Genomic DNA, 24,622 nt, shown 5'->3' with positions numbered 1-24,622 from the left:
ATGCTGCTAGTTAAAAAGTGAAACATTCCATCAGCTGGATGTTTCCTCTATAGATCAGTCAGTATAATTGGCTCCTTGTTTTTACTCTGGATTGACCCACGCTGCTTCTCACACACATCAACGATTTACCAAAGGAGTTTACCATATACTGTTTACAGTACAATCTAAAAGAGCACTGTCCAATAGAACTTTCTGTAGTAATGGAAATGTTCATTGTATCTGCACTGCCCAATACAGCAGCCACTAGTCACAGGTGGCCATTGTGCATTTGAAATGTGGCTGGTGTGACTGAGGAACTGAATGTTTAATTTTAGTTAATTTAAACAGCCACATATGGCTAGTGGATACCGCATTGGACAGGGGAAACTAGAAGACTGTTGTGTATCTTTGGTTACCAAATTTTCGAAATCCAGATTCTGGGCAGGTGGTCAGACAATGGGACAATAAATGTTTGTTAAATTAACTTGGTAGAATATTTGGAATTGGGCATAGTCCATTTAGGCATTAGATATGTAGTTGACATACATGTGTAAACCAAATTATATTTTTTCTTTCACTTAAAGTAACATGTTATGACTTCAAATATTGGGTTTTATTGTGGTAAATAAATATACAATTTACGATGTTAACCTCTTTTGAGGTATAATTCAGTGGCATTAAGTACATCCACATTGTTATGCAACCATCACTACCGTCCATCTCCAGAATTTTCGTCTTTTCCAAACTGAAACTCTGTATGCATTATACAGTAACTCCTCATTCCTCCCTGCCCTCAGGCCTTGACAACCACCATTCTACTGTCTCTAGGAATCTGACTATTCTAGGTACCTCAGATAAGTGGAATTATACAATATTTGTCCTTTTGTATCTGGCTTATTTTATTAAGGTTCATCCATGTCGTAGCATGGGTCAGAATTTCCTTCCTTTTTAAGGCTGATTAGTATTTCATCATATGTATATACCACATTTTGTTTATCCATTCATCTGTCAATGGATATTTTGGGTTGTTTCCACTTTTTAGCTATTGTGAACAATACTGCTATGAACATGGGTATATTAATGCCTGTTTAAGGCCCTGCTTTCAAGTCTTTGGGGTATATACTCAGAAGTAGAATTGATGGATTATATGGTAATTCTATTTTAACTTTTTGAGGAACTGCCATGCCAAGTAAGTTTTCAGTATTTATTTTTCATGATCAGCATTTGTTAAAGACTATTTAAAACTTTTGCTGTAAGTTTCTTTTCTTCCCCACATCTCCAAGTGGTTAATTATTAGCAAATTAAACTTTAACTGGAGAGCTTTCCAACTCATTGCACCCTAATTTTTTTTTTTTTTTTTTTTTTTTTTTTTTGACTGCACTGGGTCTTCCTTGCTGCACGCAGGCTTTCTCTAGTTGTGGTGAGCGGGGGCTACTCTTCATCGCGGTTGCACGGGCTTCTCATTGCAGTGGCTTCTCTTGTTGCAGAGCACAGGCTCTAGGCATGTGGGCTTCAGTAGTTGCGGTGCGTGGGCTCAGTAGTTGTGGCTTGCTGGCTCTAGAGCACAGGCTCAGTTGTGGCACATGGGCTTAGTTGTCCCGCGGCATGTGGGATCTTCCCGGGCCAGGGATCAAACCTGTGTCCCCTGCATTGGCAGGCAGATTCTTAACCACTGTGCCACCAGGGAAGTCCCACCCCCTAATTTATTTTTATATTATATGTTATATAAACATGTATTATATATTAGATTCAGCATTCACTCAAAAAACATGGCCTATGATGTATGGTGGGTACTCAATGTTCTTGAAAGACTGTCATTCATTACTTAGCATTATTCATATAAGTATACATGTTTGCTTTCTGAGTGTTATTGAAACAAATATGATCTTTTATCGTAGCCATTCCTTATTATAGTGCTGAATTTTGTGACACAATGCAGTGTGATACAGTAGAATACACAAACAAACAAACGTGGATTTGATTCCTGGCTCCAGTGCCAAATAGTGGTGTGACTTAGCTCTTCCTGAGACTCTGTATATGGAATTGGTATGATAACGCCCACCTCATGGAGAATTAACTGTTGTGTAATACATGAAAAGGCCTGCCATGGTACCTATCCCATCATAAGTACTCAGCAAGTGTTAGTTCCTTCCCTTATGTTGTTCCCTGTTAAACCTGTGGGTTAGAAAACACAGCTATGGAAAAGAATATGAATTACCGATTGCATCATAGAAAGAATCATAAAGTGTTAACACTAGAGAAGTTATTAGAGATTGTTTCTTAGAAGATTCATACAGAATTCATTGTAAAGTGAGGCAAGGAGAAAACAGAAAACAAGACTAGGTCATTAATTTTTTTCAACAACCTTTTACTAAACCTAAATTATGTAATAAGGTTAAAGAGTTGAAAGGCAAGTCCCTGCCCTCATCAGCTAGAGTTCATTGTCTAGTGGGGAAATATGGATAAGTAAACAGTTATAATACTGTGATAAATTCAGTGTAGAGATAAGTACACTGCATGCATGCACAAGCGTGGAGAATAGGCACTAAACCTAGACTGCCAGAATCCAGCCATGTTTTTTGGGAAATGAGAGGCCGGAGCTGTAGATTGAAGGGTGAATAAGAACATTGGATAGAGTTGTGAGCAAAGGATAGCGACACAGAAGAAACTGTATGAGCCTCCTGCACAATGTGTGAAAGAGATCATGGCTGGAGATTATGTTTGTGGAATGAGCCAAAAGTGATAAGGGAAAAGAGATAGACAGGAGCCAGAAAAAGTAATTTTAATGCCATGAAAATTAATTTTAACTGCATTATAAGACAGTGGATTGAAGGTTGGAGGTTGGTGACATAACCACATGTGTGTTTTAGAATCTGTCTGAAAGAAGGTTGAACAAATAAGAACTGAAAAGTCCTCATTGGATTATTCTAAGAGTCATTAGAGGAGGAAGCTTAGATGGTAGAGGACTGTGCTGTGAATGGGAGGCGAACAAGTAAACACAGTGAGGAAAGGAGATGATGGAAGGGAGAACCTGTCACTGCTTTATTAAAATATAGTTCACATATGATACAATTCACCCACTTGAAGTATACAATACAGTAGTTTTGGTTTATTCATGGAGTTCTACAAGCATCACCACAATCTAATTTTACAACATTTTGTCACCACGGAAAGAAACCCATTTGTCACCACAGAAAGAAACCCAAAGTGACCCATTACCAGTCACTCTGAGGGAGATTTTTTTTTTAATGGATAGGTAATTGACCATGCTTCTGTGTTAATTGGAAATATCCAAAAAGAGAGAAGCACATGAAACATAGAAGAAAGAAAGCATGAAATAGACTGCCAAGCTCTATGAGGAAAAGGAAAGGAACAAAATCCAGAACACGGGTAGATAAAGCACTGGACAGCGGGAAACAATACTGCCTTGTCTGCCGTTAGAGAGTGGAAGGTTAGCCTGGGGACTGGTGTAAGTAAATGTGCCTGAATGAGGTGGAAAGGCAACAAGATTATGAGGGTTTGTGCCAAAAGTGAGGTAATATTTGTGGAAATACCTGACATAGTGATAGGTGCTTAATTGATGCTCAATAATATGTAAATTATTATTTCCTTTACATGTCTTTCTCTGTTCTCAATAGTGGGAGAATAGATGTAGAAAAATGAATACAGAAGGGGTGTGTGTGTGTGTGTGTGTGTGTGTGTGTGTGTGTGTGTGTGTGTGTAATTATACATGTGGAGAGAGAGATGGGGTTTGGCCATGACAGTATGGTGGAATATATAAAAAAAGGATTGCGGGGCTTCCCTGGTGGTCCAGTGGTTAAGAATCCACCTTTCAATGCAGGGGATGCAGGTTAGATCCCTCGTCAGGGAACTAAGATCCCACATGCCGTGGGGCAACTAAACCCGCGTGCTGCAACTACTGAGCCCACATGCTCTGGAGCCCACACGTCACAACTAGAGAGAAGGCCGTGTGCCGCAACACAAGAGCCCACGTGCCGCAACCAAGACCTGGCACAGCCAAATAAATAAATAAATAAATATTTTTTAAAAAAGACAACTAGGAGCAACTGTAAAGGGATATAAAAGAAGATTTTTCTTTAAAAAAAAGAATTGAGAGTGGAAGGGTGGTTAATGAAATTGTTAAAGGGATATTGTTGAAATGGTGGATCTAGGCTGGTTTGGGTAAATAAGACAGGGCCTTATAAATTGGGAAGGTTTATTCTTTCATTAATTATTCATTCACTTATTCAACAAATATTCGTTTTGTTCAAGGTGCTAAAAATACAGAGATGAGCGAGAAAGTCAGTCCAAACTCCTTCCCTCATGGAGCTCACATTCCAATGAGGTGCACAGAAAATAAACAATAAAAACTAATTTCAGTTAGTGATAAGTGCTATAAAGAAAAAAGGCTGGGTTACAGAGAACACAGTGACTTGGGAGTAGAACAGTCTTTCAGAGAGGTCGCTCACAGACTGCCTCTGTCTTCATAAAATGTTTCCTTCCACACTTTGAGAACAACGTAAATTCATATAAAGAAACTCCGGGAGGCAGCTCCCATTGCTCTACTCTGGCCAACCATGTGCCCGTAACCCCAGGCCAGGACAGCCTCCCAAGCCTTGTCAAGTCTTGCTAGTTGTAAAGCTTCCGCTATCACCATCTTCTAATTTACTCTCCACCCCATCTCCAGGCCGTACCATTTTTCCTTCAGAATCTTGTTCTTCTAAGAGGCTTTAACATCCCTAAAACTAGGAAATCTGTGCATACACTTGGCTTATATTGAAACATTATCCCTGTGAAATCACAATAATTGTACCAGGATGGATTTGTGCCTCTCTAGTATTAAAAGCAGACTAGACTAGACTTATTTCTGGTCACTATGATATACTTGGTTCAATCTGGGACACTTAGATGTCCACACAGTCATACACAGAGGCAGGCTCTCCACATACAAGTCATGTATTCACTTACTACTTGGGAAAAGCTCCATTCCTCTTGAGAAAGTTTTATTCTAGAGTGAATGATTAATACATATGGTGCAGTAAGTGATCATAAAAATAATCTCTCTATAAAAAAAGTGCTAAACAATAGAAATGATAACCATGAGAGGAGGAAGAGTAATCAGAGAAACAGCCTGCAGCACATTAAACTTTTATGTTGTTTTTAATTTTTAGAAAACAGCTGGGTTATCGGTATACAACCATGTCTGTATTCGCATATGTCACACACCAGAAAGAATTATTTTTCAGGCAAATTTGCTGTTCCTCCCCCCCCCCACACAAATATCTGCGACCTCTGACTAGAGGATATATTCTTACCTTGAGCTCTTTATTCTAACAGGCCTCTTGACTCTTCATTATTTCTCTATTTCCTTGGGGTACCTTTTTCCCTTTTTCTCTACCTTTACCACTTTTAATCTACTCTTCTTTCCTAGTATTACATATATGTTTTTATAGACAAGGTACAAATAAATAAAAATTGGTTATTTTCTGATGATTAATTCTGCTGAATTTGGTTTGACTCATTCACCTTTCTTCCTTCTACCGGCATTTCAAAAAAAAAAAGAAAGAAAAACTAAAAACCATGGAAAGAAGAAATTAAAAAGAGAGAAAACTTAGGTTAATTGAATTCAGAGTCAGATCTGAGTAAGAATAAATATTTTTATTAAGGAAAAAACCTTGTTCCAAAATCCAAATTCACAAAATAAATTAATGATGAGTTGAATATTAACTTTATAAAATAATGTTTCTTTTCCTAAAAAATGTAAAATAAGTATTTTCCTTAAAGACTTTCTTTAATATATTTAGAATATAATTGTATTTATAGGCATGGTTTCTAGAACAATTCTATATCCTTTCTTCTATCCAGAGTTCTCCTATCAATTATCATGTAAATGATATTTGCTATATCCAAAAGTTCAGAGCTCAGTTAGCTATTCCTTAGTGTAAAACAGTTCACTGATGGAGTTTTATTAGGTCAGAAATAAGTGTTTAAAAATTGTAAGTACAGTGATGTGCTCTGAGTGAGATGTGTACACTACATATCTGAGCACAAGAGAGAAACAGCCAACCCAGATTTAGGCAAGAATAACCCACCTGAGTATAATCCTGAAAGAATGAGGAGTTAAGTAGGTGAAGCAGTGGAAAGCAGAGAACACAGTGTATGGGAAGGAGCACTGTACAGCCCCATGGCTGGAGAATAACGTGTGGGGAGTGGCGGGGGGGGCGGGGCATAAGAAGTTGGTGATGAAGAGCAGTTAGGTTGATGGTGTCTCCAAAGCACATTTGGAAACCATTTATGTCTGTCATTAGTCTAAGCCACCGTCATCATCTCTCCCCTGACTAGCATTAGTAGTCCTGGTCACCCTTTTCTACCCTTAACTACCTACAATCCACTTTCCAGAGAGCTGCCAACGTGACATTTTAAAACTGTAAATCAGATCACATCCCTCCTCTACTTAAGCTTTCCTATTTCACATTAAACAAAGAATAAAATTCTGCTTGGTCCACATGATCTGGCCCCTGCCTTCCTCTCTGATCTCATGCCATGCTGTTCTCATCCTCATTCGTGTGCGCTGTTTCACTGACCTTCTTTCTGTTCCTGAGCCTGTGAAGGTTGTCACTGGATTAGCACCTTTTTATGATAGCCATTTTCTCTGACTATCCCAGATTTTCACATGCTGGCTCCTTGTCATTCGTGCCTCGGCTTGAAGGTCATCTCTTCAGCAAGGGCTTGCCTTCATACATCCAATCTAGTATCTTTTTGTTACTAATTCGAACCTAATTTAAAGCTGAAGACTGATACATATGATACAGATTGAGACTTGAGTCACCTTGGGCATAGTCAGTTTTCTTAAATGTTCTATGTGTACTTGAAAAACAATGGGCGCTCTACAGTTTTTAGGAGTAGAGGCAGTTTTACCATATGATGTGAGTAATGACAAGTGAGGAGTGTAATTAATGAATGTGATTTTTGTTATTAACATTAGTTATTGTTCTGTGGTATATTTGAACTTAAACTAAAGAATCCTGTACTGCTATTCTTTCTCAGTTGTTATGCTCTCTTTTTATATTTTTCCTATTTCTACTCTAAAACTGTCAGTTCTTACTTCTTGTTACCAGGTCAGTATGTCTGCCTTTTGGGTACCTGTCCTCTTAGTCAACAATTAGCTATTTTTTAGATGTGATAGCCTGAGAAACCAAATAACCAGATATGATAGAACTAAATTTAAAGTAAATAAATAGGTTTTGATTACTTCCTCAGCTACAAAAGTATAAATGATAGTAATCAAAACTCTATGCTCTAGTTCTAAGCTTCAATGGAACGGAATAGAGCTTCCAGAAATAGACATATGATATATGAAAATATATGATAAAGGTGGTATTTTAAATCACTGGGAAAAGGCTGTCTTATTCAACATGTGGTGTTAAGACAGCTAGCTAACTGTTATAGCAAAAATTTAGATCCCTATTTCACATCTTAAGGTAAAAGAAATTACAAATGAATTACATGTTTTTGTTTGGAATAAAGATTATATTGTAAATATAAAAAGTGCAACTACAGGACTTAGAAAATACTGTAGGTGAGTATTTTAATAATTTTTGGAATGGAGAAGGCCCATTTTATAAGTCAATATCAAAACCAAAAGTCATTAAGGAAATTGATATATTTGTCTACATAAAAATTGAAGTTATTGTACATCCAAAAAAACAACAAATGACAAAGTTCAGGAACAGATAATTCACAAAAGATGAAATACAAGCCACAAATGTATGAAACCTCACTAGAAATCAGTGAAATTCAATTTAAAATCCAACAGCATTTTTTACCTATTAGATCATCTAAAATGAAAAATAATGAAAATTCCTCATGTCAGTTAGAAACACACATTGTCATATATTTGGTGAGGATAAAATAGATTGAATTTTTATAGCAATCTATCAGTTTTTAAAATACTCACCCACTATTTACTTAGAACTTTAACCAAAAGGAATAATTGAATACATATGTAAAAAAAGATGTTCAAGTGTATAGTTATTCATAATAGCAAAAAAACCCCATGAAAACCAAAACCACATAAATGTCTAACAATAGAGAAACTGGTTAAATAAATATTGGTAAATCCATACAGTGGAATGCTATATACATCATTAAAAAATATTGCTATCTAGGTCTATATGTATTGCTATGGAAAAATACTTCACCATATTACATGGCAAAACAGATCATGTTATGAAACATAGAAAATACAAATTTTATAATGTGTATATATGCATTAGGAAATTTCTGTAATTATAGACCCCAAGATGTTTATATGGTCATCTCACCAAAGATAGTCATTATCTTTGGTTAGTGAGATCATGGAATTCTTTTATTTGCTACTTTCTGTATTCTGAAAATTGTTTCTCTTTAAAATCAAGAGGAAAAAGCCAACCCACAACTCTTTTTCTCTTTTGAGGGGGAAAAGTCTCTGCTTGAAAATCCAAACAAGTGATGCACGTTAACATGAGGATAAGGATACTGACTTTGCTTTTGGCTGTTTGGAGGTCTCTTGTAATTACTTTGTGGCACTGGCCATGTTTAACATTGCTAGGATAGTGACTTTGTATAATGATCTTCGTGTAACTTTGATAAAGAAGAAGGAATTTACAATTTCTTAACTTTTATCTCTCTCAGAAATTAGAGTACCTCTCATCTCTTAGATTGTTATTTAACTCACTGAACTAGGATTCTTTTTCATACTTTTTAGCAGTTTGAATTTATTTCCTCATTGTTCCCAGCATATTTGAGGAGGACCGAAAAAGATTACTTATACTCTTAGGGAGAATATGTTAGATACATCACTGTTGATTGTAGTCCTTATCATCATTTTCTAAAAGCAGGAAGGCTTTTGACCTAAGATTCATGAATTCTCAATCTCTGGGTTCACTACTAAATTGTGTGTGTGTGTTTGTATATAATTAAATTGTATATAAAGAGATTTAACAACTTATTTATCCAAAAAATGTGCGTTAACTCTGAAAATTCAAATACTCTGAAAGTATAAAATAAAAGAGTAGAAGGCGTCGGTCCCTAAGTTTAGACTCTGTTAGCTAATGCCAGAGTCTCATGCTAAAGTCAGCTATAGCAATTTCTATATAATGTGCTTTGATATACACAGAAAAAAAGCCTCTGCCATAGACTTCATTGCCTTTCACTCAGTGCTTGAAACTTTACCATTAGAGATCATTTATTTGGTTACAGATTTTTTTTTTAAACGATTTTTTCCAGTCATTCAGCTCTCTGTGCGTAGAACTTGATAGGAGGTTTTGACAAAAGGAAAAGTACAGACACAGCACAGGGTCTGAGCAGCCATTATGAAGGGAGGGCAGGGGCAGATCCTGGGGTGCGCTGGAGCTGGGAAGTAGAGGTGGAGGTTCAAAGAGCAAAAGATACACTGCAGGTAGATGTTGCATAGGATAGCATTAATATGAAAAATATCATCCGTGCTTTTCCATCTTGCACCTTATTGTAAGTACTCACTACATTTCCTCTGGAAGCATCATTTTCTCCTTTACTTTTCAAGCAAATACAATGTGATTTTATGTTTATGTGAGTTCGGAAATTAAAGTTATTTATTTCCTTCTGAAAATGGAACTCAGCTCTATTTACATAGATGGGTAGGGAAGAGGAAAAGGAGAGCCATGATATTGCTCAATTTTAACAATTATATACAATGGGTCTCATAATATGAAAGTAAAACCTGAAAATTTCTCCCTAAGTTGTGTTTCGTGTCAGTGGTTGATTTTCCCTCTTCCAAATTTATCCTTCCAAATGCTGTTTTAGTAACACATAATCACTCTGAGAAGGTCTGTTTTCCAAAAGAAGCAGCAGCAGTGTTTAAGTTCACATGACCCCAGTTTCATGACAGCGGTAGCAAATCAGATGTCTTATCCAAGGAAAAGCATTTTTGGCTTAGAATTCAATCACTTTCATGGTGGGAGTCAACAGCTTATTTCAGCTCTAACACTACTGCAGAACACTGGCTGCAGTGAATCTTTCAGAAAGCATAAACACAATTGGTATTTATAGCATTGTTAACATTTGTTAAATAGTTCGGGGAATGGTCTGTAAGCCCGTTTTAAGCAGGTGGGGCAGGAATTTTTGTAGTGACTGCAGTGAGATTTAAGAGTAGGACATTAGGACCACATGGTCACGATGGTTGTAGCAAGAGAATAAAGTATAAGTATTGAATACAGTAAGTTAAGGCTTCACGCAGCCACAATTCAGGGTGTTACAGAAATAATCCTGAAGCATCTCTAGCCAGAAGTGTGTTACACAGATGGCATATTTGACACAGTGCAGGGCAGGAACTGCACAATGAAAAGACAAACAGTAAGGATTGGTCAAGTTTTAATTGAAAACCTACATTTAAAAATACCTTGAAATTATGCCAGACTTTCTTGTATATTAAAAGCACAAAGTTTCCCGTAGTCAATTAAACATTAAAGTTGTCAGGAAAGCTAATCTTTGTATTTTGCTAGTGATTATGCCTATTGCAGACTTATTAGTTAAATAGGTGTAGCTGAATTATACATGCAAGGACATAAAGCAAAGTATTAATATTTTTATGATTTTTTTTCTCTATCAGCTACCCAAGGAATCCTGAGCAATTCCATGTGCTGATGACTTCTGTCATAAACCCCTGATCCCTTCAGGCACCATCTTCATTTTAAATTGAAAGTATGAAAAGTACTCTCAAATCAAGTGACTAAATCTTGTTCTCAAAATTTTAAACTAAATTCAAGTTTCTAGAAAGATTAAGATTAAAAAATTACTTAGATTTGAAAAATCTATGTAAGATTATTTGCAAGTATAACAGATTGCTAACGATTAGAATAGCATAGTCAAATTTCTAATTTCAGAATAGCAATGTTGTTTTATTTCTAACAAAGACGAGGAAGTTTACTTAGAATCACTATTTTTAGTTTCCATTATTGGTGCAAAGAAGGAACTGAGATTCTATTAATACAGTATTAGGAAATGCTTAAGTGCAAATTTTTTAAATGTTAAATATTATTTAACTATGTCATAACAGTAAGTGTATTGCCTTCCCTCTCTCTGTCCCTGCCAGTCCTGTGTAATTGGGGTGTGTGTGTGTTTGTGTGTGTGTGTGTGTGTGTGTGTGTGTGTATTGTCTTTCAGGCTTAAGTGCCTTGAGGTCAAGGATTCCTAACTGCACCTCATTCCAGTGTTTGTACATGGTAGATACAAATATTATTGATAAAATAGATGAAATGATTCTTACCAAATGACTGTTTCTTTCCGTAACATAGTTTAAACATATTTGTCTGGTTTTGAGAAATAATTTAACCTCCTGAATGCAACTATCCTGAATTTTTTTTTTCTTTAAGAACTTTTTACTATGTTTTCACTATGTTTTCCTCTTAGTATTGGCAGCCTTTCTGAAGCAACATTCCACTTATTTTTCTAGGCAGGCTACTTTATCTACTCGTTTCCAGTAGCTAGAGATGGAGGTGTTTTGAATGAGCACATCAGTGTTCTAGACAGAGATACTGTTTGAAATTATCCATGAACACAGTGCCGCTGAACATTATTGAGTGACGTTTGTTTCTGTTGGTTGTGTCTGCTCTGACTAGCTGGTTTCTTTCAGATTGGCAGCTGGGATTATGCTGCAGTGGATGGACAGCTACAAGAAGCGGAGATTGCAGTGAGGCTGAGCTGGGCTGGGCTGGGCTGGGCCTCAGGGTAACGTGCCTGGAATATATGGGCTCGGTTAAAAGCACTAATAGGAAATCTATGCATATTTTCACAATTTATAATTACGTTATATTTCACCCTGGTAACTTCCATAATATTATTGAGTAAAAATATAAGTAAAAATAGTCCTTTTCCTAATTTCCCCTCTCCCCTGGTTTCTTATCACTGTATTCGTTTTTTTTTTTTTTTAGAGGTTTACTTTATTTAGCTAGCTGCTCTTTCTCTTTGCTCTTTATGTACTGTATGCCATCATGATATGTATATGCTTCCAAATACCTAATGTAAGTAAAACATTGTTTACTTGCAAAGTGTATATACCTTTCTAAATATTTAGTTAGCGATAAATGACGGTAAAATATTGCTAAAACTAATGGCTCCTTGAAATCAGATAGAAATAATTCAGGAAATAAGCTCAAAATAACAAAATTAACTTTGTAGCAAGGTCTATTGATTTCATAGTGTTTGACCAGTTTATCAATTGGAATTGTCCCTAGGTGGTTAAGAAATACTTCTGGTTACTATTTTAATGGAAAAATTAAATTTCATAAAGCTATATTGCATATTGTCAGATTTTTCTTTAGATTTTTATGTTTTTTAGTTTTAGATTTGTTTCAAAATGGAAATTTTTTATTACTCTATTTTAAAAGTAATACATGCTTTGTCTAAGATATCAAATAGTATAAAAGTGAAGAAGGTATTAATTTTTATTCTGCCAGTCTTTTCATCTACCCCCCACCAGAGATAATAGCTGATAAGTTTATGTACCTTTCCAGATTTTACATGTGTGTATTTATGTATGTGTATACATGTACTCACATAACACATGTTAGTGTGTGTTTATATAGTTTAATTTTATTTTATTTTTAATTTTTTTATTTAAATGAGATAATAAACTATATTCTTTGATGATTTGGAATTTTTTTTAATCAATATACTATAGACTAGTTTCCATGTCACATATATTCAGTTCAACTCACTCATTTTAATGACTGCATAGTATTCCATTAGCATAATTTAATTAGTTTTTTCCCCTAATTTTTGCTATTATAAAGTGCTATAATAACAATCTTTGTATCTTAATCTTTTCACATTCATCTGACTCCACTTTTATGAAAATTTGTAGAAGTGGAATCAATAGCTCAATCTTTATCAGAAAACATAAAAATTTGACTTTTAACTAAATTTTTGTTTTTCTCTATGTCTAATTTCTCAAAATTAAAAAAAAAGTTTAAGTCTTTCAAGTCCAAATTTACGTAGAATTACTTCTGTTCAATTAACTTATTTCTTCACTATATACATCTTTTGTGTGGATTACTTTGCATAATTCGTTGGTTAAATATCATCTGGTGTTTATTTTGAATGTAAAATCTGATTGACTTTTTAAAATTCCATATGCTGGTAGTATATCCATGACACTTGTTTCTTGATAGGCTACTTATCTTTTACATTATGCTTTACAAAGCTTGATTCCTATATATTTTTTATTTCCAGGGCACTATGAATATTTATATTCCAATCTTAAAAGATTTCTTTTAGGTTCATTATGCTATTTTTTAAAATTTTGTTCATTTATTGTTCTGACTACTAAAAAGTAACTGTATTTAATTTCTTATGTTAAGAGGGAGCCCGGTTTCACAACGTTTCTAAATGATGCTTTGCCTTTTTTTTTTTTTTAAAAGCAGCTAGAGGTATTATGCAAACAAGACCATTTATATTTTAAAGATAATTTTCTCTTTTAGATTCTTCATCCATTTTTAATCAAGTGCATCTAGTTGTTATAGGTTTTCTTTTGGCCTTAGTAGTTAATATTATCAGGATTTTTGTCCTTTAGGAATTAAATACTAACATATATAATAATTAATATGCTTTTTTAATTTGCTAATACCAAATCTGGATTTTAACAGTGGCTTCAGAGGGCACTGAGGCTGGTTAACTAGAAAGTTGGTCAGTAAACAGTGGAAACTGGTCAAATATCCAGCAAGTTTTTGTCCAGCTTAATTCAAATGTGTGAAGGGCAAGGGGGAGAAATAGGCACAAGTGATAATATGATACGTAACACAGGAGAAATCACTAAATGGCCTTATTGTGACTCTTTTTAAACATTGAAAAGTGAATTAATTCTGAAATCCAAAATTTGAAGTCTTATTTGGATTTGTAAATATCTTTCGGTAAGGAGTTACTCTAGAATCTTAAGATAACCTTCTAGTACTTAATTTTGGTAATGTCAGAAATTTTTAATATACTAATAAATGGCATGTTATTTCTTAATAAATGATTTTTTCAGTTTCCCTATCCCAATTTTATAGTGCTTTTAGATGTAAATATATAGGGGATAAAATGCAATTTCAGAGTTGTGTGCTTAAAAAAAAGCAGAGTACATACGTGTTTACCTTAATTGCATCCATATGTTTAAGTTATTCCTCCCCCAAACTCATCTTAAAATAAAGTTTTACAGCTTTATTGTTGGTTACTAAGTGTTGTACTGAGTTAACTTGTTTCCTCTGTTAGATTAAAAAGACCACTTCAGAGAGACTAAAATAGTCACTGTTAAGTTGAAGCCCTACATTGTCACCAAGCCAGCCTACTTTCCTTTGCTTTTCTCTTTTCTTTCATTCTTTTGTTTTATGTAGTGTGTGTATCTATATTCTCTCTATATGTAATGTCCCTTTCTCTCTATATAGCCATAAAATCATGCAAGTATGCAATGGCTGGCACAGAAAACAATAGAATGCACAACTTGCTGAAAATCTTTTCATAATATTTCCATTTAGAAATCCATTAATAAATTCTCTAGGTAATATTTGAGATGCTGTTTATAAAACATAAATATGTGGTTTTACTGGAATGTCTTGAAGTATTTGCATAGTCTTTTTTTATTACTATGTATTTCAACATCTGGAATGCTGCCTGCTGAATTCAGGTTTATTATAGAAAGTAGTAACAGGCTATTTACAGAAATAATTGGGAATTGATGAATAAGAATGAAGTAAGCTTTTCAGTAGAAAATTTTTAAAATTTTTATTGGAATATAGTTGCTTTACAATGTTGTGTTAGTTTCTTGCTGTACAGCAAAGTAGTAGAAATGTTTAATAGAATGTTTTTTCAGTGCTGGGCTGCTCTATAATAGTGTTAGGAGTGTATCTCTTAGCTGCATACCTGCTGAATTACGCTGACTTGGATAACCATTCATTCATTAAGTAAATATTGATTGAGCACCTACTGTGTGTCAGGCCCCCAGAAGCACAGAAATACTTAGAAGTCTCTGGTCTCAGGAAGACTTATAGTCTAATTGATAAGATAGAAATTAGACCAGTAATTAGAATTTTAGTTAAGTAGGTAGTAGGGGTCTGTGCGCATTGCTCCAAAGCAACAGGGCGGGGCAGCAACAGTCTGGCTGAGATCTAGAAAGAGATTTCTCAGAGTACAGAGATGCTGAGCTGAGTCTTAAAGAATGAAGAGGAAGCAACCACACAGAGAAAGGGAATAGAAAAAATCGGAAAACAAATACGGAAGCAGTTTGACACATTACATCACACGTTATAGAGTGTGAGAGGGACAGTGTCAGGGCATGAGACTGGAAACATAGGCAGGAGCTAGATTACTATTATTAACCTTAGTTATAAGTGGTTAGTAACATTTATTAAATGCTTTCTTAACCTCAGCCAGACACCATGTTGTCTTTTATGTATATGCTGTAATAATAACATCAAACACTGACCTGTCAAGAACTGTCCCAAGTGTTTTATATTATCTCATTTAATCTTCACAGCAACCCAATAAAGACCCACTGTCATTATTACCATTTGTAGACGAGGAAACTAAAGCATAACTTGCCGGAGTCACTCAGCTAATATGTGATAAAGCTAATATTTTAACTGAGGCGGTCTGATTGCAGTGTCTGCATACTTAACCCCATGTTACGGGGCCACGCCGTGATAAGGAATTTGGATGGAGGATTTTAACTAGAGAAGTCACATAATCACATTTGCAGCTTTAGGATTGAACATCTCCTTTCAAGTCCAGGTGTGTTTAACCCTTCTGAACAAAGATGAAGGCTGCTGGCTAATGTTTATAATTTGGGGTCATTTTTTGATATTTTTGTTCTCAGTGTAGTTTTGCAGTAGACGTGAAAAAATAAACTGCTTAAAGGTAGGCACAGTCTCCTATTTTCCAATAAATCTTTCTAGCACATTGCCCAGGCTGAACCACCACCTTAAAATAACCTACGGCCAAATGTGTTAATAATTATTGAGATTGACTAATGGGTACATAGGGATCCATTATCCTATTCCATAATAAAAATTTAACATAATAAACAAATTCTAAAAATATATCACCTGGGACCAAAACTCTCTTGGTGAAGGAGAGTTCATTAAAAACAGTTTAGGCATTTGGTAGAGTTCATTAAGCTACGCTCTTACCCATTCACCTTCCTGAATGTTATACCTGTATGTTTCCTGTGATTTCAAACCTCCGTTATGCCTCTGAATTTTCTATTGCTGTATACAAAGGGCTGAAGGGAAAAGTGAAGAGAGTAATAAACAAAATTACTTGAGGGGCTTTTTCAAATCACACATATTCCCCCAGGATTTCTCACTTAGCCCTTAATCACTGCTACAGGGAGACACTGGAGTGTTGTCATATCCCTCAGGTGTGTAGGGGGCTGAAAGTGAGAATTACTGCCTTTAGTGACATCCTTCAGAACTTTTCTAAGAAAGACTCTTTTGACTGCTTTGTAACAGCAGCTATCAGCCTTCACTTATCACTCCCCCATTCTCCTCCTCACCCCCATTTTGCCTCATCAAGAACTGTGCTTGTTTTTTGTCCCAGTATAACCCTAGATGAGGCATAAGGGTCTGGGCGGCCTTGCTGTATAAAAGGTACTCAGTAACTTTTTTGTTCTGTGAATACTATGTACAAGGTACTGTTCTTCCTGCTGCACACTACTAAAATATGATATTCTGACCCTATAGTATAGTTGCTGAGACAGACCAGTAATCTCATAAAAGCTAAATAACATTACAAGGAAGCCTGAATCACGTATGTAATCAGCAGCATGAATAGGCTATAAGATTTGGGAAATGTTACACCAACAAGGTAGAACTCAAGCAGGGTTTTCTAGAGAGGGGTACGACTTAGAAAACTGAAGATGAGGAGGACTAATCTAGGAGAGTCAGCAGCATGAGAGAAAACGTAAGGCAGAAATGGCTGGTTACATTTGTGGAAGAAAATCAGCTTGACAGTACAGGGCATAGGATGAGGGAATAAAAGTTAGAGAGGTAGGAAGACTTACATTGCCTAGCGGTAGGTCTTTATCTTTTTTTTTTCTTTTTAAATTTTTTATTTTGAATAATTTTAGACACAGACAAGTTGCAAACATAGTAGAAAAATTTCCTGTGTACATTTCTTCCCAGGCTCCCCCAAGATCAGCACCTTACATAATCTTAGTAAAATGATCAAGACCATAAAAATAACGTTGGGTCAATATAATTAACTAAACTACAGACCTTGTGAAATGTCATCACATTCTTTAACGATTCTTTTTCTGTCTAATGATCTTATGCAGAATTCCACGTTGTATTTAGTTGATACTTTCTTGGTTTCCTTCTATATGTAACAGTGACTCAGTCTTTGCTTCTCTTTAATGGTCTTGATATTTGTGAAAAGTGGTCAGATATTTTGTTGAATGTCCCTTAATTTGTCTTTCTGATATTTTCATGTGATTCGAATGAAGTTATTTATTTTTTGTCAAGGATACCATAGAAATTATATAGCATTCTTCTCAATGCCTCATATCAAGGAGTAGGCCTTTGTCTTTTAAGTACTGGCAGTTAATTGAAGACATTTGATCAGGGCAATATTATATAAAGGAGAGTTTGAGCTCAATTCTGCAGGATACACACATAAACACAGTGAGAGGGCAAGATCAAAAACCATTGACTTGAATTTCTCTTGCATGAATGACACCCAAATCAATACCGCTGATGTTTCATCCCAGAGCGAGTCCCGGGCTTTCTTTTGAGCACTGGACATCTCAACCTGGCTCGATGGCTATCACTAGTTCTCCCTCACAGAAACTTGTATTTCTATTTATTGCCTTACTACTCTAAAATATGCAAGTTCAAAAGAAAAGAATTCGTGTTGTCTTTTCTCTTTTCTTCATTGCTCAAAGTCATCAGTCACTAAGACCTGTTGATTTTGCCTTAGATCATAGTTTGCATATTTATCCCTTTCTTGCAAATAGCACAGCTTCCATAAGGACTGAGGTATACAGTTCCTTATGTTTTAGACTGCTCTCTGAACCTCCAAGGAGATCCCCCTGTCTCTGGGCACTTAGCCCTGCAGTATACTTTGAAATCCTGAGCCAGATTTCAGTTTTTTTCAATAATGTATTCATCATCATCATGCTCATTGTAAACTCCTGCAGCATTTCTTCCTTCTCTATTTTAGCTGTGTTAAACGGGGATCGTGCTGAACCCCAAACCCAACAATAATACAACATTTTATTTAGTGCCTTTTATGTGCTTGGTATTATGCTAAGCACTTTATATGTATTATTTAATTTTCCAAACAATTCTATGAGCTAGGCATTATTATTATTATCTTTATTTTATCAATGGGGAAACAGATTAAGCTACTTGTTCAAAGTCATGCAGCAGATAAATGGTGAAGTCAAGATTAGCACTCTGAACCATCTGACTCCATAGGCCCAGTGTGGAAGCAATCTGTTCCCTGCTCCCCTTCTTTTTATTATTATTTTTTTTAACATCTTTATTGGAGTATACTTGCTTTACAATGGTATGTTAGTTTCTGCTTTATAACAAAGTGAATCAGTTATACATATACATATGTTCCCATATCCCTTCCCTCTTGCGTCTCCCTCCCTCCCACCCTCCCTATCCCACCCCTCTAGGTGGTCACAAACCACCGAGCTAATCTCCCTGTGCTATGCAGCTGCTTCCCACTAGCTATCTATTTTACGTTTGGTAGTGTATATATGTCCATGCCACTCTCTCACTTTGTCACACCTTACCCTTCCCCTTCCCCATATCCTCAAGTCCATTCTCTAGTAGGTCTGTGTCTTTATTCCCATCTTGCCCCTAGGTTCTTCATGACTTTTTTTTTTTTTTCTTAGATTCCATATATATGTGTTAGCATACGGTATTTGTTTTTCTCTTTCTGACTTCACTCTGTATGACAGACTAAGTCCATCCACCTCACTACAAATAACTCAATTTCGTTTCTTTTTATGGCTGAGTAATATTCCATTGTATATATGTGCCACATCTTCTTTATCCATTCATCTGTTGATGGACACTTAGGTTGGTTCCATGTCCTGGCTATTGTAAATAGAGCTGCAGTGAACATTTTGGTACATGACTCTTTTTGAATTATGGTTTTCTCAGGGTATATGCCCAGTAGTGGGATTGCTGGGTCGTATGGTAGTTCTATTTTTAGTTTTTTAAGGAACCTCCATACTGTTCTCCATAGTGGCTGTATCAATTTACATTCCCACCAACAGTGCAAGAGGGTTCCCTTTTCTCCACACTCTCTCCAGCATTTATTGTTTCTAGATTTTTTGATGATGGCCATTCTGACCCGTGTGAGATGATATCTCATTGTAGTTTTGATTAGCATTTCTCTAATGATTAATGATGTTGAGCATTCTTTCATGTGTTTGTTGGCAATCTGTATATCTTCTTTGGAGAAATGTCTGTTTAGGTCTTCTGCCCATTTTTGGATTGGGTTGTTTGTTTTTTTGTTATTGAGCTGCATGAACTGCTTGTAAATTTTAGAGATTAATCCTTTGTCAGTTGCTTCATTTGCAAATATTTTCTCCCATTCTGAGGGTTGTCTTTTCTTCTTGTTTATGGTTTCCTTTGCTGTGCAAAAGCTTTTAAGTTTCATTAGGTCCCATTTGTTTATTTTTCTTTTTATTTCCATTTCTCTAGGAGGTGTGTCAAAAAGGATCTTGCTGTGATTTATGTCATAGAGTGTTCTGCCTATGTTTTCCTCTGAGAGTTTGATAGTGTCTGGCCTTACATTTAGGTCTTTAATCCATTTTGAGTTTATTTTCGTGTATGGTGTTAGGGAGTGTTCTAATTTCATACTTTTACATGTACCTGTCCAGTTTTCCCAGCACCACTTATTGAAAAGAATTATTGAACACTTATTGAAGAGGCTGTCTTCTCTCCACTGTGTATTCTTGCCTCCTTTATCAAAGATAAGGTGACCATATGTGCATGGGTTTATCTCTGGGCTTTCTACTACAGGCCAATATCACTGATGAACATAGATGCAAAAATCCTCAACAAAATACTAGCAAACAGAATCCAACAGCACATTAAAAGGATCATACACCATGATCAAGTGGGGTTTATTCCAGGAATGCAAGGATTCTTCAATATACGCAAATCAATCAATGTGATACACCATATTAACAAACTGAAGAATAAAAACCATATGATCATCTCAACAGATGCAGAGAAAGCTTTCGACAAAATTCAACACCCATTTATGATAAAAGCTCTGCAGAAAGTTGGCATAGAGGGAACTTTCCTCAACATAATAAAGGCCATATATGACAAACCCACAGCCAACATTGTCCTCAACGGTGAAAAACTGAAACCATTTCCATTAAGATCAGGAACAAGACAAGGTTGCCCACTCTCACCACTATTATTCAACATAGTTTTGGACGTTTTAGCCACAGCAATCAGAGAAGATAAAGAAATAAAAGGAATCCAAATCGGAAAAGAAGAAGTAAAGCTGTCACTCTTTGCAGATGACATGATACTATACATAGAGAATCCTAAAGATGCTACCAGAAAACTACTAGAGCTAATCAATGAATCTGGTAAAGTAGCAGGATACAAAATTAATGCACAGAAATCTCTGGCATTCCTATACACTAATGATGAAAAATCTGAAAGTGAAGTTAAGAAAACACTCCCATTTACCATTGCAACAAAAAGAATAAAATATCTAAGAATAAACCTACCTAAGGAGACAAAAGACCTGTATGCAGAAAACTATAAGACACTGATGAAAGAAATTAAAGATGATACAAATAGATGGAGAGATATATACCATGTTCTTGGATTGGAAAAATCAACATTGTGAAAATGACTATACTACCCAAAGCAATCTACAGATTCAATGCAATCCCTATCAAACTACCAGTGGCATTTTTCACAGAACTAGAACAAAAAATTTCACAATTTGTATGGAAACACAAAAGACCCTGAATAGCCAAAGCAATCTTGAGAACGAAAAATGGAGCTGGAGGAATCAGGCTCCCTGACTTCAGACTATACTACAAAACTACAGTAATCAAGACAGTATGGTACTGGCACAAAAACAGAAATATAGATCCCCTTCTTTTTAATGAGGGGAAATGCATGTGGGTTATTGGGCGGGGACTACCGAAGGCAGCAGCAGTCAAAGGAAAGGGCACTGGCCTTGCTAACTGTTTCTAAAAGAGACTTAAGGTTCACATTCATAAAGCAAGTCATAAATCCATATATCATAAAAGAGCAGTGCTCCCACGTCCTTCTTTGTGACTACCTTAAGCTTCAAGTTGCCCTTTTGTGATATTTTTTTCCTCAAGACTGTCCTTGATGTTGATCATAAATTGATTTTACCCCATCAAAAGATGTTTTAGGTGCTGTTCTGAAATGATCCTAGTCTCTACTCCTTACTTCCTATTGGCTCCTTTTCTGGTTTCTGAAGTCTGAGACCAGCCTTATCTCCTACTATATAAAACCAACCCTTGCCTAGTGTGCTGCTCTAATTGTGTGTGCACATACTTTGTTCACTGTAATGAAGATGATGATGTTGATATTAGAGGTACTTTATTAATTCAGTCATTAGATTGTAAGCTCATGTTTTTTGTGTGCTCAGTCTTATCGCTAGGCCCTGGCATAGTCCCTGGCAACATATAAAGAGAAAGAGTAGCTTAATGGTTGAGCATATGAGCTCTAGAATCAAGCTGCTGGGGTGCACATTTTGAGTCTGCCATTTGATTACCGTGTGACCTTGGACAAGATACTTAAGTTCTTTGTGCATTATTTTCCTTATCTATAAAATGGATATAGTAAAGTACTCACATCATACAATTTAAAGATTAAGTGATATAAGATAGTAAAATCACTTAGAAAAGTTCCTGGCAATAATAAGTACTAAATAAATATTTGTTATTGGTGTTGTTAGCAGCCCTCAATGAGTATTTTTTTAATATAAATTTATTTATTTATTTATTTATTTATTTATTTATTTATTTATCTATCTATCTATCTTGCTCCTTTGGGTCTTCATTGCTGCGCACGGGCTTTCTCTAGTTGCGTGGAGCGGGGGCTGCTCTTCATTGTGGAGCACAGGCTCCAGGTGTGCAGCCTTCAGTAGTTGTGGCAGGTGGGCTTCAGTAGTTGTGACGCACGGGCTTAGTTGCTCCGCGGCATGTGGGATCTTCCCGGGCCAGGGCTCAAACCCCTGTCCCCAGCATTGGCAGGTGGATTCTTAACCACTGCGCCACCAGGGAAGCCCCTCAATGAGTATTTTTGGCTGCATTTTCAGGGTCTAATCTCTACTAATAAGCACTTTGCTGTGTTTTTTACATATATATCATTTATTCATTAATATAACACTATGAGGTTGGTACTATTATCCACATTTTACAGGAAGAAAATTGAAACTTAGGTTGAATGACTTGCCCTAGGTCACATAGCTTTTAAGTGGTGTGCAGTCAGGATTTGCACATGGTCCGTGTGACTTCAAAGCCTGTGCTGCTTCCACCGTAACACTCAGCTTTCACAGAGGTGCTTTCCAGTCTTTTCTGCCTAAGCAAGTCATAGTGCATTCCTTGAATTTATTGGACTGACTGCATCAAACTGTTATTCAACCATCCAAGTACATGCCCTGCTTTCTATATTAGGGATACTTTCTTCAAGGGCAGAAACATTGACACCTAATACTGCTGTATACATAGTTGACGATTATGATTGAATGCATAAATGAATGAATTGCTATCATTGTTTCTTCAAAGGTCATTGTAAAGGACTACTAATGGTATCCTTATCAAATAAAAAAAAGGAAACTAATACTGGATAATGATTGTATTTCCCTGTTTATGATTTATTAATTGCCTACAGTCCTGTAGAGCATATAATAATTGAATACTCATTTTCTTAAGGATTAAAAAATAGCATGATGAACATATATTCCCTTACAAAGAGGTTTTCTTCATCCTTTTAGCCCAGAAGTTAAGAATACTGACTGTGTGGGGTGTTGAGGTCATCATTATGTATCTTTGCTTCCTTCTGTCCCCTCACACATACTATAGCATTTATTCATTCACCCAATTTAGGGATCTAAGAGTGAAGAAGAGAGGTAAGGTCCTCGCTCTCATGGATCTTGTATTTTAGTGGGAGGAGACAGGCATAAACAAGTAAACAAATAAAATCATTACAGACAGTGACCGCATCTGGTATTTAACAGTTTTCCTTGATGAGGTTGGGAAGTGAGCATCTCTGCTGGGTGTACAGGAAGAGCCGTGGTCGGAAGCGCGCGACAAAGGGCACAGGCACACATCTTTCAAGAACGGCGCACACACATGTTTCTTGTGTTTGGTCAGTCCCCGGGTTAACCCTCTCATGCTTGGATACAACATATGGCTTTTACTTTGTTGTTTAGCCACTTAGGTTCAAAGAGACTGTCAACAATAATGCTCTTCAAAAGTAATAGCATCAAGCAATTTTCACAGGTGCTGGGTTTCTTTTTTCTACTTCCCAGGGTGAGATGGGGCCTAGAATCAAAGCAGCAGTAGGTTTTCTCTATACCTGTAAAAGATTAGCTTTAGTCATCAGGGATGATGCAAGCAGGGGAAAAAATGCAGGAAAACAGAGATGAAGCCAAAAAGGACAATTTCTGATTGTAATAGCTGGTTTCTGTTTCCTATCACTGAGCAAGATGAGAAAGTTTTGCAGGGTTTTGTAGGAACAGCTTCCACGGGAGTGAAGAATGACCTCACCCTCAATGCCCTACCAGGTGCTTAGCCCCACTGTGAAAATACAAGGTTGATTTCCAACATGAAACAAGCCAGAAGTATGGAATGACATTTTCAGGTGAGAGTTGTGGTTCTTTTGCCTGTAATTAGCACCTCTTAACCCTCAAACTTGCCCGTGCCTTTTCCAGGCTGTCGAAGCACAAATCCGAAGTTTTGGGCAGACGCCTTCTCAGCTCCTCATAGAGCCCCATCCTCCCAGAGGTTCTGCCATGCAAGCGGTAAGTGCTGCCTGCACTCTCCTCATTTCTTGCCTCTATTTGAGACCCTGCTTGACATTCATAACTGTTTTTCATTGTGCTTGAGATTCTCCACCACATCTGGGCCTGTTCTTCTTATGCACTGTTTGTGAACTTGCTAACAGCCAGCAAATATGGCCTGTTCTCCTACAGTCTTCGGGAAGCAGACGTTGCTCCAGTGCTCTAGTATTTCATCAGGTTGTGCTCTGTGTTGCAGAATTAAAAGGTCCATAATTGTCTCATACTCTCACTCTAGGACAGAATCTCCAGACATGGGATGGATAACTTTTCTGGTTTGACCCTATGAGTGTCTAGATTAGTTTTCCTATTGTGTTTATTCTTTACATCCCAATATGTTTTTCAGTTTGGGAATTTCAGTTTGGGAAGTAATCCTAATATGTAGGAAATGTTACTGAGAGTCAGGGACCTTGGAGGAAAAAATGATGATGACGATGATGATATACTATACATCCAAAGCTTAGTGCATAAAACAGTGATTTATATTTCCTGTGATTCTGAGGGACAGATGGGCATTTCTTGTCTTTCACCTTGGCTCCCTCACGGACTGCTGGGGCAGGTGCTGAGA

At 36.4% G+C, this 24,622-nt stretch overlaps 1 protein-coding gene across 4 annotated transcripts in view; it reads left to right on the top strand.

Annotated features, from left to right (window-relative positions):
* LRBA (LPS responsive beige-like anchor protein) overlaps positions 1-24,622 on the top strand; it is a 751,667-nt gene that overhangs the window by 678,503 nt on the left and 48,542 nt on the right. For all 4 annotated transcript variants that reach the window (XM_057546722.1, XM_057546725.1, XM_057546723.1 and 1 more), the window contains exon 49: positions 23,929-24,018. In XM_057546722.1, the coding sequence (XP_057402705.1) occupies positions 23,929-24,018 (90 nt within the window). The remainder of the gene's footprint in view (positions 1-23,928; positions 24,019-24,622) is intronic.

The sequence above is a fragment of the Balaenoptera acutorostrata genome, chromosome 5 (genome assembly GCF_949987535.1).
Source record: "Balaenoptera acutorostrata chromosome 5, mBalAcu1.1, whole genome shotgun sequence".
Classification (NCBI taxonomy): domain Eukaryota; kingdom Metazoa; phylum Chordata; class Mammalia; order Artiodactyla; family Balaenopteridae; genus Balaenoptera; species Balaenoptera acutorostrata.
The sequence above is the reverse complement of the archived record's forward strand: the minus strand, read 5'-3'. Positions and strand labels throughout refer to the sequence as shown.